The following is a 22,295-nucleotide window of genomic DNA, read 5'->3' as shown; positions in this document are numbered from 1 at the left end:
TCATTAACTTAATGAAACAGTCTGCAGTTTCTCACCCATTCTTCTGCTAATGCATATTGGGGTTATTTCTCCTTTTTGTCAAGAAAACTGCTACGAACATGCTTATATAGGTTTTTTGAAGACATATGTTTCCATTTCTCTTGGATAAACATCCAGGAGAGGAATTCTGGGTTAAAGGGTACGTTTGACTTGCTAGAAGACTGCCAAACCTTTTTTCCACTGTGGTGTATCATTTTACATCCCCACAAGTGTGTGAGAGTTACAATTTCTCCATGTGCTCACAACATTGGTCGTTGTCCGATATTTTTATTTTAGCCATTCTAGTGAGTGGCATCTCATTGCAGTTTTAGTTTGCAGTTGCCTGGTATCTATCGAGGTTGAGTACTATTTCATATCCTTTTGGGGCATCTGTATACCTTTATGAAGTGCCTATCCGAGTTTTTTGCTCATTAGGTTGTCTTCTTATTATTGAGTTGTAGGAGATTTTTATATACTGTGGCTAAAAGCCCTTTTTATATACTGTGGATAAAAGCCCTTGTATTCCAGATACAAGTTATGCAAATATTTTCTCCCAGACTGTGGCTTACCAATTTGGGTTCTTAGTGAAATCCTTTAATGAGCAGAAGTTTTAAATTTTGATGAAATCTAATGTATCAAGTTTTTTCTTTTATGTTCATTACTTTCTGCACCCTGTCTAAGTAACCTTTGCTTACACCCCTGTTTTCTCGTAGTAGTTTTATAGTTTTAGCTTTTATGTGTAAGTCTGTGATCTAACTCAAAATCATTTTTGTGTATGGCATGAGGTAGGGATAGAGGTTCATTTGTTTTTTTCTTCCCATGTGGATATATCATTTGTTTAAGAGACTACCTTTCCTTGTTGAATTGCCTTGACACCTTTGTCAAAAATAACTGAGGAGGAAAAGAGCTGGGGCTTCATTAGAAAAAAAACAATTGACAACATAAGTATGGGTTATAGTGGTTATATATTGCTGGATTTGATTTGTTAGTTTTTGTTATGATTTTTGCCTATGTGCTCATGAGAGATATTGGTCTAAGTACTTTTCTTGTAATATCTTTATCAAGTTTTGGTATCAGGGTTTTTGCTGACCTCATGAAATGAGTTGTGAAGTATTCCTTTCTCTATTTGCTGATGGAATTTGTGTGATAATTCCTTCTTCAGTGTTTGATATCATTCACCAGTGACACTGTTTGTGCCTAGAGTTTTTTTTTTGTAGGAAGGTTTTCAATAATGTATTCAGTTTCCTTGTTAGGTGTATGACATGCATATTTCCTATTTCATCTTGTGGCAGTTTTGGTGTGTAGTGTTTGTTTGATCTAAATTACTGAATTTATTGGCTAAAGTTGTTCATAGTAGTTCCTTACTATCATTTTGATTTGTTTGTCGAGGTGTATCTCATTTCATTCCTGACATTGGCAATTTGTGTGTTTTTCTTTTCTCTTTCGTTCTTGTATAGGGAGTTTTCAATCTTTTCTTTTTTTTCTATGATTTTTTTTGTGTGTGTGTGGTACGCGGGCCTCTCACTGCTGTGGCCTCTCCCGTTGCAGAGCACAGGCCCTGGACGTGCAGGCTCAGCGGCCATGGCTCACGGGCCCAGCCGCTCCGCGGCATGTGGGATCCTCCCGGACCGGGGCACGAACCCGCGTCCCCTACATCGGCAGGCGGACTCCCAACCACTGCGCCACCAGGGAAGCCCCTCTATGATTTTTTTAAAGAGAAGTTTTAGGTTCACAGAAAAATTGAAAGGAAGGTACAGAAATTTCCTGTATATTCTCTGCCTTCACACATGCATAACCTGCCCTGCTATCAACATCCCTCACCAGATGGTACATTTGTTAGAGTTGATAAACCTACCCTAACAAGTCATTATCACCCGAAGTCCATACTTTACACTAGGGTTCACTCTTGGTGTTGTACTTTCTATGGATTTGGACAAATGTATGGTATTGTACAGAGCATTTTCACTGCCCTAAGGATCCTCTGTGCTCCTATCCATTCCTCCTTCCACCAACTCCTGGCATCCGCTGATCTTTTTGCTGTCTCCATGGTTTTTCCTTTTCCAGAATGTCACATAGTTGGAATCACACAGTATGTATGCGTTTACTTTCACTTAGTACAATTAACCCTTGAACATCACAGGTTTGAACTGCATGGGTCCACTTATTTGTAGATTTTTTTCAATAAATGCATAGTACAGTACTGCACAGTCTTTGGTTGGTTCAATTATGCAGAGATGTGGATACGGAGGGCCGACTGTGAAGTTATACTCAGATTTTTGACTGCACGTGGAGTGGCGGGTATCAGTGCCCTTAACCCCGAGTTGTTCGAGGGTCACTGTAATGTGTATTTATGTTTCCTTCATGTCTTTTCATAGCTTGATAGCTCATTTCTTTTTTGAAGAAATTTCAGTTTTGGGAGTTGCCTGGTGGCCCTGTGGTTAGAATTCCAGGCTTTCCCTGCCATGGCCCGGGTTCAGTCCCTGGTCGGGGAAACAAGATCCTGCAAACTCTGCAGCATGACCAAAAAAAAAAAAAAAAAGTAGAAAGTAAAAAGAAGGAAACAATAAAGGAGAAATTAATGAAATTTTTAAAAACCTCTCCAAACAACAGAGAAAATGAACCAAAGCAAAATTTCCTCAAAACTGAAATTTCTTTTCTTTTTTTCTTAGTTCCCCCACCAGGGATTGAACCTGGACCCTGGCAGTGAAAGCACCAAGTCCTAACCACTGGACCACCAGGGAATTCCCCCTTCTTTTTACTTAATTTAAGTTTAATTTGCTTGTCTTTTTAGAGATTCCTAAGGTTGACAACTTAATGATTAATTTTAAGCCTTTCTTTTAATATAAGTTTATAGAGCTAACCATTTCCCTCTAAGCACTGCTTTAGGTGCATCCCACAAACTTTGATATGTCATGTTTTCATTGTCATTTAGTTCAGAATATTTTAAATTTCTCTTGTGGTTTATTCTTTGACCTGTGGGTTATTTTAGAAGCATATTTTTTATTTTTAAAATATTTTGGCATTTTTCTGGATATCTTATTGATCTCTAATTGATTCCATTATGCTCAAAGTACATACATGCTCTGTATAATTTCATTCTTTTGAAATGTATTGAGACTTGCTTTATGTCCCAGAACATGACCCATCTTTGTGAATAGTTCATGTTCATTTGAGAAGAAAGTGCAGGTTTGGGTGCTTGTGTTCTATAAATGTTAATTAGCTCATTGTGGTTGGTCGTGTCACTCAGATATGCTATATCTTTATTGGAACTTTTGTTTAGTTCCTGTCAAAATAACTGAGAGAAGGGTGTTTAAAGTGTCCAACTATGATTACTTATTTATTGATTTTTCCTTTAGTTCTGTTTTGAAGTTGTATTACTAGGTGCACACACATCTGTAATGATTATGTCATCCTGATAAATTGATAATTTTATGATGAAATGTTCATCATTATCTCTAGCAATGTTCTTTGCCTTGAAGTCAATTTTGTCTGATCATTATAGCCAGTCTAACCTTCTTAACATTAGCATTTGCATGGCTTACCTTTTTCCATCCCATTATTTTCCACCTATGTATGCCTTTATATTTAAAGAGGGTTTCTTTAGACAGCATATAATGCAATCTTGTCTTTTATCCAGGCTGACCATGTCTGCCTTTTCATTCAAGTGTTCACTCTATTTACATGTAATGTAATTATTAATATGTCTGGATAGAGGAAGCCCATTTTGCTATTTGTTTCATCTGCTTTTTGTTCTTCATTTCCTGCCTTCTTTGGGGATAATCAGTTATGTTTAGTATTTCATTTTATTCCTCTATTAATTTTTTAGCTATGTCTTTTTGTATTTTTTAGAGGTTACTTCAGGGTTTACAATATGCATCTTTATCACAAACTAGGTAGAGTTTTTACTACATCATGTAAAATACAAGAACCTTGCATGTGTAATTCCATTTATCCTCCCATTCCTTTGTGCTATTATTGTTATATAGATTATATCTACATATATTATAAATCCCACAAGAGAATGTTATAAATTTTAAAAAATAGATATAGACATTTTAAAGAAATTAAGAGAAGGAAAGAAAACAATACAGTCTTTTACAATTACCCACATATTTATCATTTCAAGTGATCTTTATTCCTTCATATACATCCCAGTTTACCATCTGGTGTTATTTCCCTCCATCCTGAAGAACTTCCTTTTGCATTTCTTATAGTATAGGCAGCAAAATTTCTCAGGTTTTGTTTAGCATAAAGTGTCTTTATTTTCACCTTCCTTTTTTTTTTTTTTTTTTTTTTGCGGTAGGTGGGCCTCTCACTGTTGTGGCCTCTCCCGTTGTGGAGCACAGGCTCTGGGCACGCAGGCTCAGCCACCATGGCTCACGGGCCCAGCCACTCCGCGGCACGTGGGATCTTCCCTGACGGGGGCACGAACCTGTGTCCCCTGCACCGGCAGGCGGACTCTCAACCCCTGCGCCACCAGGGAAGCCCTCACCTTTCTTTTAAGAATAGCATTGCTGGATATAGAATTCTGGGTTGACAAGGTTTTTTTCCCCAACACATTAAAGATGTCATTTCATTGTTTTCTGGTTGCCATTGTTACTGATGAGAAGTTGGTTATCATCCATGCTATTGTTCCCTTGAAATATAGTATGTAGTTTTCTCTTGCTGCTTTAAAGATTATCTTTTTATTTTTTTATTTTAGCAGTTTAACCACGACACACCTAAGTTGATTTTCTTTGTATTTATCTTTCTTGGGGTTTGTTGAACTTCAGGGACCTGTAAGTTGATGTCTTGCACCAAATTTAAGAGATGTTTGGCCATTCTTCAAATCTATCTTTTTTTTCCTTTCCCATTCTCTCCTTTTCTTCTGGGATTTCAGTTACATGTATATTAGGTTGCATGTTCTGTTTTTTGTGGGGTTTTTTCTTTAACTTTTTTTCTCTCAGTTCTTCAAATTGATTGATCTATCTTCAAGTTCAATGACTCTTCCTTCTGTCATCTCTAATCAGCTGTGAAGCATATCCAGTGAAATTTCCATTTTAGTTATTTTGCTTTACAGCTCCAGAATTTCTATTTGGTTCTTTTTTTAAATTTTCTCTTCTTCTGTTGAGATTCCCATACGTTCGTTCATTGTGCATATAACTTCCTTTAAATTCTTGAGCTTATTTTCAGTAGCTGCTTTATCTGCATCACCTGGATTATCTTGGTTTGGTTGTAATTGACTCCTTTTGTTTGTTTGTTTTCCTTGGGTATGAATCACCATTTCCTATTTCTTCTCATAGCTCGTGGTCTTTCTTGGGTCCTGGACATCATGAATGATATGTTGGAGAGTCTCTGGATTCTGCTGTGTTTCCCCTGCTGGCATTTAACTTGGCTGGACTCAAACTCTGCTCCTCCTGCAGTGAGTAGCAGCTGAAATCTCCACATAGTTTTTTCATCTTTGAACTGCCAGTTTTTCTCCAAGACCCCCATGACTCCCCCACATGTGTGGCTTCTAGCCAGTTGGCTAAAGATTTGGGTGGACCTTATAGTCGAATTTGGGAGTTCACCTGCTCTGTGGCTCTGTTTCTTCCCCCACACACACAACATTGTGAACTCTCTCCTCTGACACTTCAAGATGACCAGGCTGATGCTTTCTGCCACCCAAGCATTTGTGGACTGGGGTGTGCCACCAAGCAAAAAGCCAGAGTCACCAACCAGTCTGACAGTGGTCTTTCAAGGGTGGACTCCCTGGCAGTGTCTGCCTGCTTTGGTCACCCCCTGGTGTCTTTAAATAGTTGCTTTAAAAAAAAAAATACTTTGCCCAGATTTTGTAATTGTTATCTGCAGGAGGGTTAGTCCAACCAATCTGCTCCACCATTACTGAAAGTCAGTGATCTTTTGTATGCCTTTTTTTTTTTTTTTTTTTTGCAGTACACGGGCCTCTCACTGTTGTGGCCTCTTCCGTTGCGGAGCACAGGCTCCGGACGTGCAGGCTCAGCGGCCATGGCTCACGGGCCCAGCCGCTCCGCGGCACGTGGGATCTTCGCGGACCGGGGCACGAACCCATGTCCCCTGCATCAGCAGGCGGACTCTCAACCATTGCGCCACCAGGGAAGCCCTGTATGCCTTTTAAAAAACATTTTTTGGGACTTCCCTGGTGGTCCAGTGGTTAAGACTTACCCTTCCAACGCAGGGGGTATGGGTTTGATCCCTGGTCGGGGCTAAGATCCCACATGCCCCGCGGCCAAAAAACCGAAACATAAAACAGAAGAAACATTGTAACAAATCCAATAAAGACTTTAAAAATGGTCCACATCCAAAAAATCTTTTAAAAATACATATAAAAGCCTTTTTTTTTTTTTCTGAGGTACGCGGGCCTCTCACTGTTGTGGTCTCTCCCGCTGCAGAGCACAGGCTCCGGACGCGTAGGCTCAGCGGCCATGGCTTACGGGCCCAGGCGCTCCGCGGCATGTGGGATCCTCCCGGACCGGGGCACAAACCCGTGTCCCCTGCATCGGCAGGCGGACTCTCAACCACTGCGCCACCAGGGAAGCCCTAAAAGCATTTTTTTTTTTAAACCTAAACTTTGATGTGCTCAGAACCCTTGATTAATAGACCCAAATAAAACATTTTTTCAGGAAACTGGATCAGCTCTTGTGCAACCTACAATCTTGATTATCTTAGGAAGGATTCCACATTCTCCGTAGATGGGCCTGTTGTGTGTTCATATATTAGAGCAGCCAGGCTGTCCCACACAGCGTCTGTCAGTCTGTCTGTCTGATCCTAGCGTCAAGGAATGAATCGGGGAGCAGAACAGTCGGTCTCAAAAGGTCATTACCTTTTCCAGAAGGGTCTTAGTTACCCCTGAAATAACCAGGTAGATCGTACATTTTCTGAAACCTTTATGAACCTATTTGTATTTCCTAGCTGTACTGCCTCTTGAAATAACAATTCTGTGTATTATTATGTTTTATAAAGTGCTTTCATAGACTCTCACTATCTGAAATGCTATGTGTAAATTTTTATAATTCAGTATCAGATGTAATACTAAGGCGTTACTAAAGTGTTTATTCATTTGATAAATATGTGTCAGCTGCCTGAGTTGGGCCTGGCACAGAAGCAGGACACCAAACCTTGCAGGATGCACCGTAGGGACCCCTGTGTGAGTTTCCTAGGGCTGCCATTCAAAGTACCACAGACTGGGTGGCTTGAGACAACAAAAAATTATCCTCTTACAGTTCTGGAGACTAGAAAGTGTCAAGAGGGCCATGATCCCTCTAGGGGAGGATCTTCCAGCTCTGGTGGCCCCGGCAAGCCTTGGCATTCCTTGGCCTGTAGCTGCGTCACTCCAGTCTCTGCCCCCATTGTCACATGGCCTTCTTCCTTGTGTGTCTTTTCTGTCTGTTACAAGAACACTGTCACTGGATTTAGGGCCCACCCTCATCCAGTATGATCTCACCTTAAGCCTTTGCTTGAGTACATCTGCAAAGACATTATTTCCAAATAAGGTCACATTCTGAGATTCCACGTTGACATGAATTTGGGGGTCGGGGGGGACACTATTCAACCCACCACAGCTCCCCAAAGTCATCTGTGCCCAAACTCCCATCCTAAGTTTTAAGGGCTACACCTGGCTTCTGGGGTTCCGGGATTCAATCAGTTTTCTTTTTGACTTGGCAAGCTTCGGGAAGACCACTGCTGGCATTTCAGACCAGTGTCTGATACTTGCGTTTGTCTTTAAATGTCAACAGCTCCACCCTCCACACAGTTTGAGTCGCCCTCCGGGGCTCCTCCAGTCCTGTCACGTTGGTGAGACATGGCCACGAGAACTAGGCGCTGGATCAAGGGCCTGTGGCCTCAGGCTTTGATTCCAGACAGTGTAGTTTTTCTCCCAACCTTCCAAAACCATGTCACTTTATTAAACCCAAATTATATGGACCAGGGACTTCCCTGGTGGTCCAGTGGTTAGGACCCCACACTTCCACTGCTTGGGGACCCAGGTTTGATCCCTGGTCAGGGACCTAAGATCCTGCATGCCGCGTGGTGCAGAAAAAAAAAAAAAATTATATGGACCAGTGACCAGCAGCCATGGCCTATGGGCCAAACCTGGCCTGTCACCTGTTTCTATAAATAAAGTTTTATTAGAACACAGCCAGGATCATTCGTTCACATGTCAGCCGTTTTTGCTCCTGTGCTATGATCGCAAAGTCTAGTAGTTGTTAACAGAGACCAGGTGGGCCCGAAAGTATCTGGTCCTTTACAGAAAAAGGTTGCTGACTCTGGTCTAAACGATACACACTAAGCAGTGTGATAGACAGACAGTGCATGCTGGTCAGCAGTGTGTTAGCCTCACTTGCGTTCTGGAAGGTGTGTTCTGGCCACGCTAAGCACAGCATGGGCCCACTGTCTATCCCAACACTCACAGGTTCTCCCTGTTTCCATAAGACTTCAACTGTGGAACAAGGGACTGGTCTCAGCAAAGTCAGCCTGCTCACTTTCTCACCAGTGGATTCGTTTCATGGAGAGTTCTAATCCATTTCCTCCTAGTGCCGCTGAAGGTACCTGCTTCCTGGCTTCAGATGGGAACAGAGTGGTGCAGAGTGGGCAAAGGACTGGTTTAAAACGATCAGAGAAAACCATAAACAAGAGACCTCGATTAAGCAGGTTCCAGCAGGATAATTCCAAAGGTCAGTTCCATCAGGAAGGCAGAGAATGTTGGAGACCCAGGAAACGTTTGCACGATTAGAAATTCGCACCCTCCTCCTCTTTCTTTTTCCTCCTCCTCTCCCTCTTCCTCCGAAAGAGTCGAAGAATGTAGGAGGCACCTGTCACCGCATGGCTCTGGGGACATCTGGTGGTGAGAACCAAGGCAAGGTCACGGGAAAGAGAAAAATGCCACAGGCACCGCCAGGGTCCATCCAGTGGTTCTTGTGGCACCAAAGGCGTTTGGGAGGGGGATGGGGGAGTCCTGGGAGAGTCAGTAAAGATGGGATTGAGGCAACACTCTCAGATCAAACACACACACACATCTTTCTGCTTCCCTTAGGCAAATTATTTTCATCTATTATCAGTTTATATTCTTTTAAAAAGGATTTGAAAAAAATTCTCCACCCATTATTGGAGGTGGGGACTCTTGGGGCTGTAGAGAAACATATATCAAATCTCTGGCCGTAGGTCCTGGGCACCGTGGTATGTGCCATGCTGTCCAGGCCTCCCTGGGGGTCAGGAGCTGGGAGACTTCACTCCTGGGGGGATGTGCTCAGAGCCGCAGCCAGGACGGGACAGGGATGGGGACAGGTGTGTGTGACCACAAAACCACCTCTATGCAGTTTGCGGATTGAACTGCTTCTCCAAAGACTTAAGGTAGCCAGTGTTTATTAAAAAATGAACAGGGTTTGACTTTCAGCATTTTCCTGGAGTGACTATCGTCTGCCACTGCGTGCTGAGATTAAATGAATCTTGGTGGAGAATTTTTAAATTACCTTCTTGAAAGATATCTACACCTGGCTGCAGAGAAACGTACTCGTCTGCTTTCTCATGGGCAAAGGAGCAGAAGGCACTTTTTCTTATTGCTGAAATGCCTGAGGATTTTTCTCCAGCCCCAAGGGATGAGCCATTTCTTTCTCTGCTGTCACCTTTTTTCTCCCTAAACCAGTGATTCTTAACCAGCGTTGAATCCATCCCCCCCACCGCCCCCCAGGGACACTGGGCAATGTCTGGCGACATCTGTGGTGGTCGCGACTGGGCGTGCTCCTGGCATCAAGTGGGTGGGGCCCGGGATGCCGCTCCGCCCCACACAGGGCCCAGGATGGTCCCGCAGAACGTGAATGACCTGCCCAGTGGCAGCAGTGCCGAGGGGGAGACCCTGCCCTAGGAGGATGCGCTTATAGTTTGGGGTGCAGTAGCTCCGCAGATGGCCAGCATCCCCCAGGAGCTTTTGGTTTTGTCGGTAAACGAGTAAAGAAGTCGTATGAGCCCGATCAGATCGGAAAGGGGGAGCTGTTGTCCCCTGCATTCAGGAATTCCTGCAGAGCTATTTTTTCGGGTTTATATTTGGACAAACATCCCCGGCCCCCTCCCTTCTCTCTTCTTATGGAACAGTTGTGCAACCTCTTCCCCGCTTCCCCTTCCTTACCTAGTCTGGCCAGGATCCCCGCATTTGGACTTGGAAGACTGCAGGTCATTACCGCTCACCTATCGTGTATGTTGCCTCTTTGGGCTTCGTGAAGACAGCCCTGCCCCACTCACTCTCTCTCCGCCTCTCTTTAGAACTGAGCATGCAGAATTCAGAGGGTGGATCGGATTCGCCGGCTTCCGTGGCTCTGTGTCCCTCGTCAGCAGCCCAGGCGCCTGTGGCCCAGCCTGTGCCAGCCTCGCCACAGGTAAGGGACCAGCCGCCTGCCGCTCAGGCCGCTCCGGGAAAACCAGCGCAGCCAGGGTGGGGATGCGTCCACCTTGGTTTTGAAAAACATTTGAATCAGCAGAGCGAGGAATCTCTATTTTTCTGAATTGACTTCTCAGCTCCACGGCTGCTGCTGTTGCAACGCACCCTCATTTTCCTTCCTCACCCCATGTTATTAGACTTTTTCACTGTTTGTTGTAAAATGGTCCCACCAAGGGATCGATGATGCAGACTCACAAAGAAAGCCCTTCCCCGACTTTGATTTAGTCCATTCTTATCTGCTAGTGGTAGTTTTCTTGTACATTGGAAATGACCCTTCTACACAGAAAGCCTTTCTATCCATAAGGCAAAAGAGAAGTGAGAATTCTTAGGATTTGGTTCATTAATTGAATCTAGTATTAGAATCGGTATATTCTTTAAAATTTGCAGAGAGAGAATTTTCACATTAAGGCTCTCCCAACTTCTAGATTTCTATAGTGGATTGAAATACACCATTAAGTAGACATAAACATAAAATTAGTGACATAAATCTACCAGAAACCGAAGGTAACAGAACAGACCAAAATCATAGACATGTGCAGAGGTCCACTGTGGCCACGTGATCATCTATGATTTACAAATCTAAAAGTTAGGAGCACGACAGAAAGAATTGATTATGGCAAACAAACAAACAAACAAAAAAACCCCCAAAAAACGTAATTCAGCAAAAGCCAAGAGGCAAACATCAAAGCCGTTTATTCAGTTTAGAATGTGTAGTTGGACATGTTCAGCATTTATTTCTTGGAAGTGTGGCGGCCCCAGCATGGGTGCCAAGAGGGCGTGATCACTTGCAGTGTGGTCTAATTGATTGTTTCCTTGCCCACTGAGCCCGATGCGTGAGCCCTCCACCCTCTCACCAAACCCCCGTCTCAGGCGCCCCTGGGCCTGGGTGGCGGCTGCCTTCACTGTAGCGGCTGCAGGCTGACTGGTCCCAGGGTCCTGCCATGGCCACCGTGTACATCCCAGGCTCCAGGGCTCCAGTCCCTGATGGAGATGGATCCAGCCCCGCACCCCCTGCCTCGATGGTTGTGTCCCCGCCCCGTCGGGCACCTCTCTCGCCTGCAGTCTGCACTGCACTCCCTAAACAGTGAGCACCCAGTTCATCCCCAGTAAGGGGCGTTCTTGCTCCCACTGTCCCCATGATGCACTCTTCCTGCTTCCGCTCTCAGCCCTGGCCATCCACCAGGACTTCCCACCACAGTGGGCGTGTTCTGCCACCAGCCCCACCAGGCTCCGAGCACTGGCAATGTAGCCAGTGCCGCTGAGGAACTGAATTCTGTAATTCATTTAAATGGAAGTAAATTTCAGCGTCCACAGAGCTACACAGCTAGTGGCTTCCGTATTGGACAGCTCAGCTTTGGAGTGTGTGCGTGTATATCCTTAATATTCTTATTTATTTGAGGTGAAATTCACATGGCCCAAAATTCACCATTTTAAGGTGAACAATTCAGTGGCGTTTAAGACATTCACGGTGTTTTGCGACCTCCACCTCTACCTAGTTCCAGAACATTTTCATCCCCCAAAGAAGAAACCCCGTCCCCATGAGCAGTCACCCTCCATCCCTCTCCCCCAGCCCCTGGCAACCACGAATGCCCTCTCTGTCCCCGTGGATTTGCCTGTTCTGGACGCTTCGTGTAAATGGAATCACACACTGCATGGCCTTTTGTGTCTGGCTTCTCTCACTGAGCGTTATGTTCTCAAGGTCCATTCACGTTGTAGCGAGTGTCATTGCTTCTCTCCTTTTTCTGGCTGAGTGATGTTCCCATGTGGGTTTATCCGTCCACCCTATTGATTTCTGTACCATCTGTGTTCTCTTTGCCTCTGGAGGGCCGAGTGTATTGAATTCTTATAGAACAGTGGTGTTTTATAAAGCCAAGCCCCGCAGAATCACCACACTGGTGATACTTGGGTCCAAGTGGGACGACCATAGACTCACAGTTGATGACTTCCAAAGCCCAGCCTTTACAGAAGCAAAGCGCTCTATTTCCTCCCTCACCTTGAGGGTACGTTTTGATCCTTCATGTTTTCCTAGCTTTGTCCAGCCAGTCCTCCAGGCCAAGTGACAAAGCCACACTGGGAAGATGGCTCAGGGGCCCAGAGAGCAGTCTTGGAGTCCAGGAGGGGCCTGGACTGAGTCTGGGTTGTAGAACTTCTGATGCTGAGGCCGCAGGACATAGACCTGGCCTTGACCATTCTAGGCTTCCTTTTCCCTCGTGTGTAAAATGGGGACAGGTCCAGGGGATACTGAGAAACGATGGGGTGTGACCCAGCTCGTCCGGCGGAGGAGGTGGTGTGGACGACCAGCCTCGGCATCCAGCTCTCAGCCCATGTCACCTTGATGGCTATCGACCCCAAGGAGACGAAGCTGCTGGGTGTGTGTGTGTGTGTGCGTGTGTGTGCACGTGTGCTCGAGCCCCCACTGTGCCCACCTAAGTCAGCCTGAGCTGCGTGTGTGTGCGCCCACATCTCCTTTCCTACCCGTCCCGCTATGTTTCCATAAGGCGACAGTGGGCGCAGTTGAGCTGTGACCTGTGTCTGTTTCCAGGACTAACCTCTGACAAGCCTAAATGTCCTCTTTCCTTCCCTTTTAGAGGGTGTTGGTCCAGGCAGCAGGCTCGGCTCCCAAGGGGGCTCAGATGCAGCCCATCTCCCTCCCCAGAGTGCAGCAGGTGCCACAGCAGGTAACCACAGCACAGGTGACTCGGGACGAGGTTGGCACGTAGCACCTTGGAGCCCTGTCTGAACGATGATGCATGCTTTTCTGTTGTCGCTGTTCCTTTTCGTTTGATGTGTTCAGTTCCTTACCAGAAAGTTCTTTTGGAAGCTGTGTTAAAAAAAAAAAAAATCTTTTGCTGCAGATAGGTTGCATCAAGCGAAGAAAACTTATGATCTTTCATTCATTCAGATATTCAGCCTTTGGGGCACAGGCGAGCCCCTAGATAGAGCATGGGGTGCAGCGGTAGACACACAGGCAGATAGAGGAGGTTTCTGGATTGGAGGAGCACCGAGCCCCCTGGGGAGGCAAACTCATCTGCAGGCAAGTGCTGGACCCTCAGACGGGCACTTCTTGTGAAATTAAATGATTTGAGAAGAAAGCTTGAATGTGTGGGCTCACCAGCCAAATCGCAGCCCAGATCATCAGCTCAGACAGGCGGTGTGATCTGAGCAGGGGTTGGCAGACCTCTTCTGGGAAAGGCCTAGCCGTACATCTTTCTTTTTTGACTTTGCAGGCCAGATGGTCTCTGGCACAACCATGTAACACTCGCGAAAGTCACAAAGGAATGGTGTGGCTGTGTGCCAATAAAGCTTTATTTATAAGAACGTGCGGGCCGGATTTGACCCGAGGGCCAGAATTTGCCGACTCCTGCTCTGTAAGATGCTGAGTTAAAATTCGTTCAGGCTCCTGCCTGAAAGGAACCAGGAGCATATGGAGATGGCGAGACCCCAGAGGACACACCTCTCCCTTCGAGGGGCTCCTGCGCAGAGTAGTAGGGTGTTTAGAGATGTTTGCCTGGTGCTGTGTGATTTTCGGGGTCCCAGAGGAGAAGCAAAGGCATGGGGTGGGGGTGGGGGGCTAGCAGGGAACCAGCGGCCCTGCTTTAGCTCCTTGAGGGAGGGGCGACCACGACTCCTGTGATTCCAGAAGCTTGCCCTCCTCTGTGGGGTTGGGCCTGTGCCTGCTGTTTCTCCTGGGCCACCCAGACTTGGGGGCTGACCTCTGCATCTTACCCAGTCCGCTAAGACAAAGGGGGTTGCGTGTGTGCATATGTCCCCCGGGTTGGGCTGTCCTCAGAGGTGGGAATCGGCCCTGTCCTGCTGCTGCATGAGAAGGCCTACAGAGAGGGCACGATGAGACTGGCCCTCGATTTTCTGACCCCCAAACAAGGTTGAATCAGGGACCCGCTAAGCCTCCCTCTGCGGTGGGGTCCCGAAGTTCTGCACGCAGAGCTCTGGGCCTCCACCAGCAGGGCCCGAGTCCCTTGGGGGTCATCAGCTGAGGCTGTGAACTGACCAACGAGGGAGGGGTCTTCCCACCGGCCTCCTCCCTCCACCCCCCCGCCCCACTCCAGGTACAGTGCTCCTGCTAATTCTGCTCAGACCTTCAGAGTCTCTTCCAGCGTGGCTCCCAGGACCCCGACCCGTTGCTGGGGACGGCCTCCAGGGCCACCGAAAAGAGTGGCGGGGGGCGGTGGAGCGCACGAGCAGCTTGAGCCCCCTCCCCTGCCGAGGGGCCGTGGGGGCATCGGGCGCTCCCAGGTCCGCATTCCGTCCACGTCTCTGGCGTCTGCTGTCCAGCAAGACTGGCCCCTCTGCCCAGTGGCCAGCAGGCCGCAGGCACCCCCAGCCCTGCTCTGCACCTTCGCTCCGGGCTGGGCCCCTCCCCGCCCAGAATAGGGGCCCAGACCCGCTGCGGTTCCATTTCCGTTTGCGCTCATCCGGAATACGTGGCCTTGACGTGACTGCCTCCCCTGGTTTTTTTAGAAGTGCCAGCTGGGGGCAGGACAACTGTGATGTGCTGCTAAGTGTTCACAAAAGGCAATAGGAGATATTTCTGCCTGAATAATCTGGAAGTCCTGAGCAAGGAAGACTCCGTGTAACACCAAGTATCTGCTGTTGTTTCAGGTCCAGCCCGTGCAGCACGTGTATCCCCCCCAGGTGCAGTACGTGGAAGGGGGGGAAGCCGTCTACACCAACGGAGCCTTGTACGTGGTGTCCTCCCCCTCCCCCGAAAGGGGCCTCACAGGGAACCGACTGTAGGCCACATCCCAACCTTCTGTCACGACGCCCACTGAGCTCCCTTGGGGATGTGTTTACACAGAATCCTTTCCCTTACCCTTCGGGTGACGTGTCCCAACTATTACAATGGCATAAGGACATCACAGCCTGGTGGAGATTTCAGAAATCACAGACTGTTATACTTTCACTTCTAGAAAAGGCAGTCTTTAAAAACAAACCCAAAAAACCAATCCACCTTCGAAGTCTGAAGATATCCTTTGCAATCCAGAAACCGTGTCCATCTCTGCTTTCTCATCCTGGCCTCTGTTAACCTCTGGCTTTTTCTGATGTTGGTAAAACTTGATCTTCCATTTGTCAAGGACGTCTAGGGTTTTCTGCCTTCAAACTCCGTGATGCTTGGGGCAGAAAATGATGCGTTTCCCAGAAGCTCACTGTGCTCGGGACGCGCGTCCTTTTGCTTGTTTCTGCCTCCGGTTTCCACGACTCCCGTCCTGAGGGCGCGGGAGGGTTTGGTTGTGGTTAAAGAGATGTGATTGCTGGAGTCGTGGGCGCCCGCAGCACAACACTGAAGGCATGACACACACTGACCCAGAGGAGGGCGTGTGAAGCCTGTGAGCCCCCAGCAGGCTCTGGGGGACCCTCCGCAGCAGCATCCTGGCTCGACTGCACTGCGGTCAGACAGGACGTCCCCCGGGGGCCGGAGAGGCTGCCCTGTCCCCAAGAGGGGCCTTCCCTTAGTCACCCCTGAGGAAAAACCCCTACTGACCGGCTTTCACTGCGGCCGGATGTACATCAACCGACATGGTTAATGATTTGATCCAGATGTTAAAGGATTTCAGACAAATTCTTGGAATCCCTTAGACATTCTTTTTATTATGCAATTACATTTTTTAAAAAAAAACTTTCTGGTTTGAAAGAACTAGAGACTCCCAGGAAGTTGCAAAATTAGCCCAGAGTCTCTTGTACCTTTCACCCAGCCTCCGCACCCCCGGTGGTGACATCTTCTATGACTGCAGGATGGTATCAAAACCAGGGCACCACATCGGGCCATATTCAGCTTCACAGCCTTTAGGCGCACGTGTGCACACGAGTGTGTGTGTGTGTGTACAGCTCTACGTGGTCTTATCCCAGGGGTAGACCTCCAGTAACCAGGGTCAGGTCCAGCCCTGCTCCACCCACCAAGCCCCGCCCCACCCACCAAGCCCCGCCCCACCCACCAAGCCCCGCCCCCGTCGAGTGCAATTTGCACGTGCGGTTTGTAAATGACCAGTTGCTGAGGGATCAGCTGGGATCCCGAATGCTTTCGGAGACCATGGCTGTGAACTCGCTGTATTGACAGCCGGGTCTGACTTAGACACGTGCTCGGCGCCGTGGTTTCCGGCGTTTACGTGAAGCCTTCTCTCTCCCGCTAGGCGGACGGCGTATGCCTACAACCCCGAACCCCAGATGTACGCCCCCAGCAGCTCCGCGTCGTACTTCGAGGCCCCGGGCGGTGCCCAGGTGACCGTGGCAGGCTCCTCCCCGACGGCAGTCCCCGCCCACAGCATGGTGGGCATCACCATGGATGTGGGGGGCAGCCCCATCGTCTCCGGCACGGGAGCCTACCTCATCCACGGGGGCATGGACGGCACCCGGCACGCCCTGGCGCACACATCCCGCTCATCACCCGCTACGGTATGTACGTCCCAGGCTCTCGGGGGCAGCAGGTTAGGCCCTGAATAGACTCCCGGCAGCAGCAGGGACGGTGAGTAGAAGGCAGCCGGGAGCACGGGCGTCGGAACCCCACTAGCCTACGACAAGCGCCCCCGTCTTTGAACCTCGGGTCCTCCCTTGGTAAAGACAGAGGGTAGATGGCTGTAGCCAGTGCTGGGAGCGTTGCAGATGAGGAGGCAGCTCAGTGCTGGGAGATGCTGCTGCCGCTGGTGGTCCACCATGACCGTCCTCATCGTCATCAGCCTCTCCCAGGTGGAGATCAACACATCCCCACGAAAACTGGGCTGAACCCAAGCAGAGCTATACTAGACTGGTACCCCACACCTCTGTCCAAAACGGTGGCTTACCTGCTTTAAAGATGTATCTGCTTTGAAAACTCTATTTCCCATATTTACTCTTATTTTTTAAATTAGCACAAAGTGGACGGTGTGGGCTGCACAGACCCATGAGTTTTGACTCACGTACAGACTCGGGTATCTGTCCCCACATCAGTACACAGAATGGTTGCATAACCCCCAAAACACCCTCGGGTGTTTCTTGGTAGTCACGACCTCCTCTCACCCTCAATCCCTGGCACCCGTGGGTCTGCTCTCCGTCACTGTACTGTTGTCTCTGTGGGGATGCCGTATAAAGGGAATCATCCAGGAGACTCCTTTTGTGACTGGCCCCTTTCACCCAGTGTGGAGCCTGGAGATCCCGTCCAGCTGTCCTGTGAGTCAGTGGTTCCTTCTTGTTGCTGAGTCATGTTCCGTGACCCTAACGGCTCGTTCCTCCATTCACCAGCTGCGGGGCCATTTGGGCTGTTTCCAGTTTTTCGTGATTGTGAATAAAACAGCTAGAAGGACTCTCATGTATAGACACATGTTTTCCTTTCTTTGGGGTCAGTCAATACCTACGAATGGGATTGCTGGCTCCTACAGTAAGTGTATGTTTAACTTTATCCGAAACCACCCGTGTTTTCCCGGGGGGGGGAGGTACCATTTCGAGCTCCCCCAGCCAGGTGTGAGTTCCTCTCGTCCCACCTCGTCACCAGCATTTTTTGTTGTCGGGTGTTGTCAGCATCTTTCTTTTTAGCCATTCTCATCGGTGTGTGGTGTTATCTTACTGTGGTTGTCATTATGCATTTTCGTAATCGCTAACGATGGCCAGCACCTGGTCAGGGGCTTTGCCTTTCATGTATGTTCTTTGGTGATACGTCAGTTGAAGTTTGTTTATTTTTTTAACTGTGTTGTTGGTTTTCTTACTGTTAATTTTGAGAATTGTTTGTATATTCTGGATACAAGTCCCCTGCCAGATATGTGATTTGCAAATATTCTCTCCCAGTCTTTAAAGTGCTTTTTCATTCTCTTAAGAGTGTCTTTTGGGGACTTCCCTGGTGATCCAGTGGTTAAGACTCCACGCTTCTACTGCAGGGAGCCCAGGTTCAGCCCCTGGTTGGGGAACTAAGATCCCACATGCTGTGCTCTGCGGCCAAAAATATAAAAAAAAAAAAAAATTTTTTTTTTGAAGTGTCTTTTGCAGAGAAAAAAAAAATTTTCCCGATAATTTTGATCAAATCCAATTTAACAGTTTTTCTTTTTTGGAAAGATCGTGCTTTTGATGTCATGCCTGAGAACTCTTCGCCTGTCCCGAGGTCGTGAACATTTTCTCCTCTGTTTTCTTTGAAAAGTTTTATAGTTTTACATTTTACATTTAGCTCCGCTTCATTCTGAGCTAACTTTTGTATAAGACGTAAAGTTTATGTCGAGGTTCATTTTTATGCATATGAAACAACCAGTTGTCCCAGCATCATTTGTTAAAACACTGTCCTTTATCGGATTGCTTTTCCACATTTGTCAAAAATCAATTGGCCTGGGACTTCCCCAGTGGTGCAGTGATGAAGAGTGCCTGCCAATGCAGGGGACACAGGTTCGATCACTGGTCCGGGAAGATCCCACATGCTGTGGAGCAGCTAACCCCGTGTGCCACAACTACTGAGCCTGTGCTCTAGAGCCCGTGAGCCACAACTTCTGAGCCCATATGCCACAGCTACTGAAGCCCACGCGCCTAGAGCCCGTGCTCTGCAACAAGAGAAGCCACTGCAATAAGAAGCCCGCACACCACAGTGAAGGGTAGTCCCAGAAATGGGTAGACTGGCTCCTCTCACTTTATTCTTCAGTATTATATTGGCTATTTATATAGATTTAGAATTTTCTATACAGATTTTAGATCAGTTTATCTTTATTTCCAAAAAAAATTCCTAGTGAGATTTTGATTAAACAGCATTAAAGCTGTGTATCAATTTGGGGAGAATTGACATCTTTACTATGTTGGGTCTTCCAATCCATGAACGTGGTGTGTTTTCTCCATTTATTTAGATCTTCTTTGATTTCTTTCATCAGCATTTGGTCATTTTTAGCATGCAGATCCTGTACTTATTTTGTTATATTTATGCCTAGGTATTTTTTGGTTTTGGAGCTTTTTTTTTTTTTTTTTTTGGCTCTGTTGGGTCGTAGCTGCAGCATGGGGGCTCTTCGTTGCGGCGTGCGGGCTTCTTGTGGTGTGCGGGTGTTCTCTCTCTAGTTGTGGCGCGCAGGCTCCAGGGCGCGTGGGCTCTATAGTTTGCAGCATGCAGACTCTAGTTGAGGCGCGCGAGCTCAGTAGTTGTGGCGCACGGGCTTAGTTGCCCTGCGGCGTGTGGGATCTTAGTTCCCTGACAAGGGATCGAACCCACGTCCCCTGCATTGGAAGGCGGATTCTTTACCACTGGACCACCAGGGAAGTCCCCTGGAGCTATTTTAAATGGTACTGATTTGAAATTTCAGTTTTCAACTGTTCATTGCTAGTGTACAAAAGTATGGTTGATTTCTGGTTCTTGACCTTGCTTCCTGTGACCATGCTGAACTCAGTCTTTAGTTCTAAGAGTTTTTTGTGGTCTGCAAATAGGAACAGTTTTAGTTCTTTTCCCGTGTGGGTGACTTTTATTTCTTTTTCTCGCCTTATTGCACTGACTAGAACGTCCAGTACGATGCTGTGTAAGAGTGGTGAGAGTGGACATCTTTGCCTTGTTCTCAGTCTTAGGGGAAAAGCTTCAGTCTTTCACCCCTAAGTGTAATGTTACCTGTATGTTTTTCACAAATGCCTTTTTTCAGGTTGAGGAAGTTTCCTTCTATTCCTGGTTTTCTGAGAGTCTTTATCATAATTGGATGTTGAGTTTTGCCAAATGCTTTTTTCTTATTGATATGATCACGTGTTTTTTCTTCTTTAGACTACGAATGTGATGGATTTTGATTGATTGTCAATTAAAAAATAACTTCCTGGGCTTCCCTGGTGGCGCAGTGGTTGAGAGCCCGCCTGCCGATGCAGGGGACACGGGTTCGTGCCCCGGTCCGGGAGGATCCCACATGCCGCAGAGCGGCTGGGTCCGTGAGCCATGGCCGCTGAGCCTGCGCTTCCGGAGCCTGTGCTCCGCAACGGGAGAGGCCACAGCCGTGAGAGGCCCGTGTACCGCAAAAAAAAACAAAAAAACAAAACAAAACAAAAAAACTTCCTATTTTTGTGTGGGCTTAATGTGAAATAGAAGATGATGTTCGAGCCTCATCCCTGTTCTCTTGGTCCTGATGTGTTTCCGGGTCACCCTGACAGAGGCCTTCTGAGCTTAGCTGTTCTCTCCCTTTCTCTGTCCAGGGTGCTCCCCAGGACCTGGCTCTGAGGACAGGCGTGGAGAGGAGTCATTTGCTGTCTAGAGCGGTGACTGTGGGATGGTGCCTGCCACTCCACCCCAGGGGCACCAGCCTGCCCCTTGCCTCACTCGGGCCCTCCAGGGTCCTCAGCACACCCTCAGAGGATTGGCTGGCAGACCTGAGTGCAGAGCTGCCGTTGATCAGAAGCCTTCCTCACAGACTACGTTAAGTTTCACGAATGTGACGTCTCCATATCAGCAGACTGCATCAACTCATAATAGTGAATAGGCTAGGGTCGCAGGTCACAGGTCATGATATTCTCTGCAGTGCACACTGCCTCGCTGGAAACAGATGTGCAGCTCAGACCCCGGGCCGCCTGGTTACTGTAGTCTGATGTCTGGGTTGCACTAGAAGAATCGAGTTTCTAAATCAGTTGGAAATCCACGAACAGGCTATGTTTTGACACCCTGCCCACCCCCAGCCCCAAAAGCTCCAAGAGTTATCACCTTGGATGAGCACCTGCCTCCAGACTCCCTCTGCGCTGTTGTGGGTTTTTGACTTGCTTTTGGTGTGGGGACATCTCACAAGGATCAGCAGAGATCCAACCAAGAGCCAGGAACAGGACTGGCCCTGAGGCTGCGACAGAAATAACGATGGCTCCTGGATCCGGCATTTCACGTCTATCAGTTTCCTTAGGTCAGAGTTGTGTTTCCAGGGACTTCAAGTTAATCCTGCAAACAGAGCACAAAGACCAGAGCAAATCGGCACCTACAGCCCCAGTGAGGGACTTCAGACTTTCAGTGACACATTTGTTTGAATCTCATTTCTGGTTAAAATTTCATCAGTATTGAAATCTTAGAAGTGAATTGCCCAAATGGTAACTTTTTGATAACTTTTCCTGTTGTGCTTTTTTTTTTGACCCCATGGAGCAGAGATGCTAAGCTGAGAGGTATGCTCTTTGGGTTGTAACAAGGGGAGACTCTGGGGGCTCCGGGGCTGCATGAGGAAAAGCCCCCCTGCCACCATGCCAAGCAGGCGGCCCCCCTGGGCCACGCAGTGGAGGCTGATGAAGACAAATCATCTATCCAATTTTGAAGATGATAAAAATACAGCATCCCTGTCCGTGAGGGGATGTACCATTGCGATGTCTCATCGGGGCTCTGGGACCTGGTCTGGTGAAGACCCGTTGGACTCTGCATTTCCAGGAAGTCAGAGAGGGCCAGCACACAGGCAGTGGTGGCCCTGGGTGCTCCAGTCCCACGGAGGTTGGGGGCTGCCTGCCCTGGCGACCCCGCTCAGGCAGGCCAGACAACTGGTGCATAAGCAAGAGCTACACAGAAGCTGGAAGGGCCAGCGCTTCACCTTGGAGGATGGCGGCACATGGGTTCCATCTTTCTCTGGTTGCGTTCAGCTTCTGTAAGCTTTGTGGCATCTGATGTGATTTTCAAACACACCTAAGAAAGCATCATCGATGTCTTCCACCCCCAAGTGAGGAAAATCCTCCTGTCTGGGTGTGTGCAGCAGAGCCTCAGCAGCCCAGCCCCATGGAACACTTTGGGTCTTCTTCGAAAAAACTGAGATCTTAATATTAAAAGTCGCAATATGCAAATGAAAACTACAACGAGGTACCACCTCACACGGGTCAGAATGGCCATCACTAAAAAGTCTACAAGTAGGGACTTCCCTGGTGGCACAGTGATTAAGAATCCACCTGCCAATGCAGGGGACACGGGTTCGATCCC

At 47.8% G+C, this 22,295-nt stretch overlaps 1 protein-coding gene across 1 annotated transcript in view; it reads left to right on the top strand.

Moving 5' to 3' along the window:
• RFX2 (regulatory factor X2) overlaps window positions 1-22,295 on the top strand; it is a 99,502-nt gene that overhangs the window by 42,354 nt on the left and 34,853 nt on the right. The window contains exons 2-5 of the mRNA XM_060007554.1: window positions 10,270-10,382; window positions 13,033-13,122; window positions 15,065-15,144; window positions 16,591-16,852. Of these exons, the coding sequence (XP_059863537.1) occupies window positions 10,278-10,382; window positions 13,033-13,122; window positions 15,065-15,144; window positions 16,591-16,852 (537 nt within the window). The 5' untranslated portion in view covers window positions 10,270-10,277. The remainder of the gene's footprint in view (window positions 1-10,269; window positions 10,383-13,032; window positions 13,123-15,064; window positions 15,145-16,590; window positions 16,853-22,295) is intronic.

Source organism: Delphinus delphis, chromosome 3 (assembly GCF_949987515.2).
Source record: "Delphinus delphis chromosome 3, mDelDel1.2, whole genome shotgun sequence".
In the NCBI taxonomy this organism is placed as follows: Eukaryota; Metazoa; Chordata; class Mammalia; order Artiodactyla; family Delphinidae; genus Delphinus; species Delphinus delphis.
Note: the sequence above shows the minus strand (reverse complement) of the source record. Positions and strands in the feature narration are given on the sequence as shown.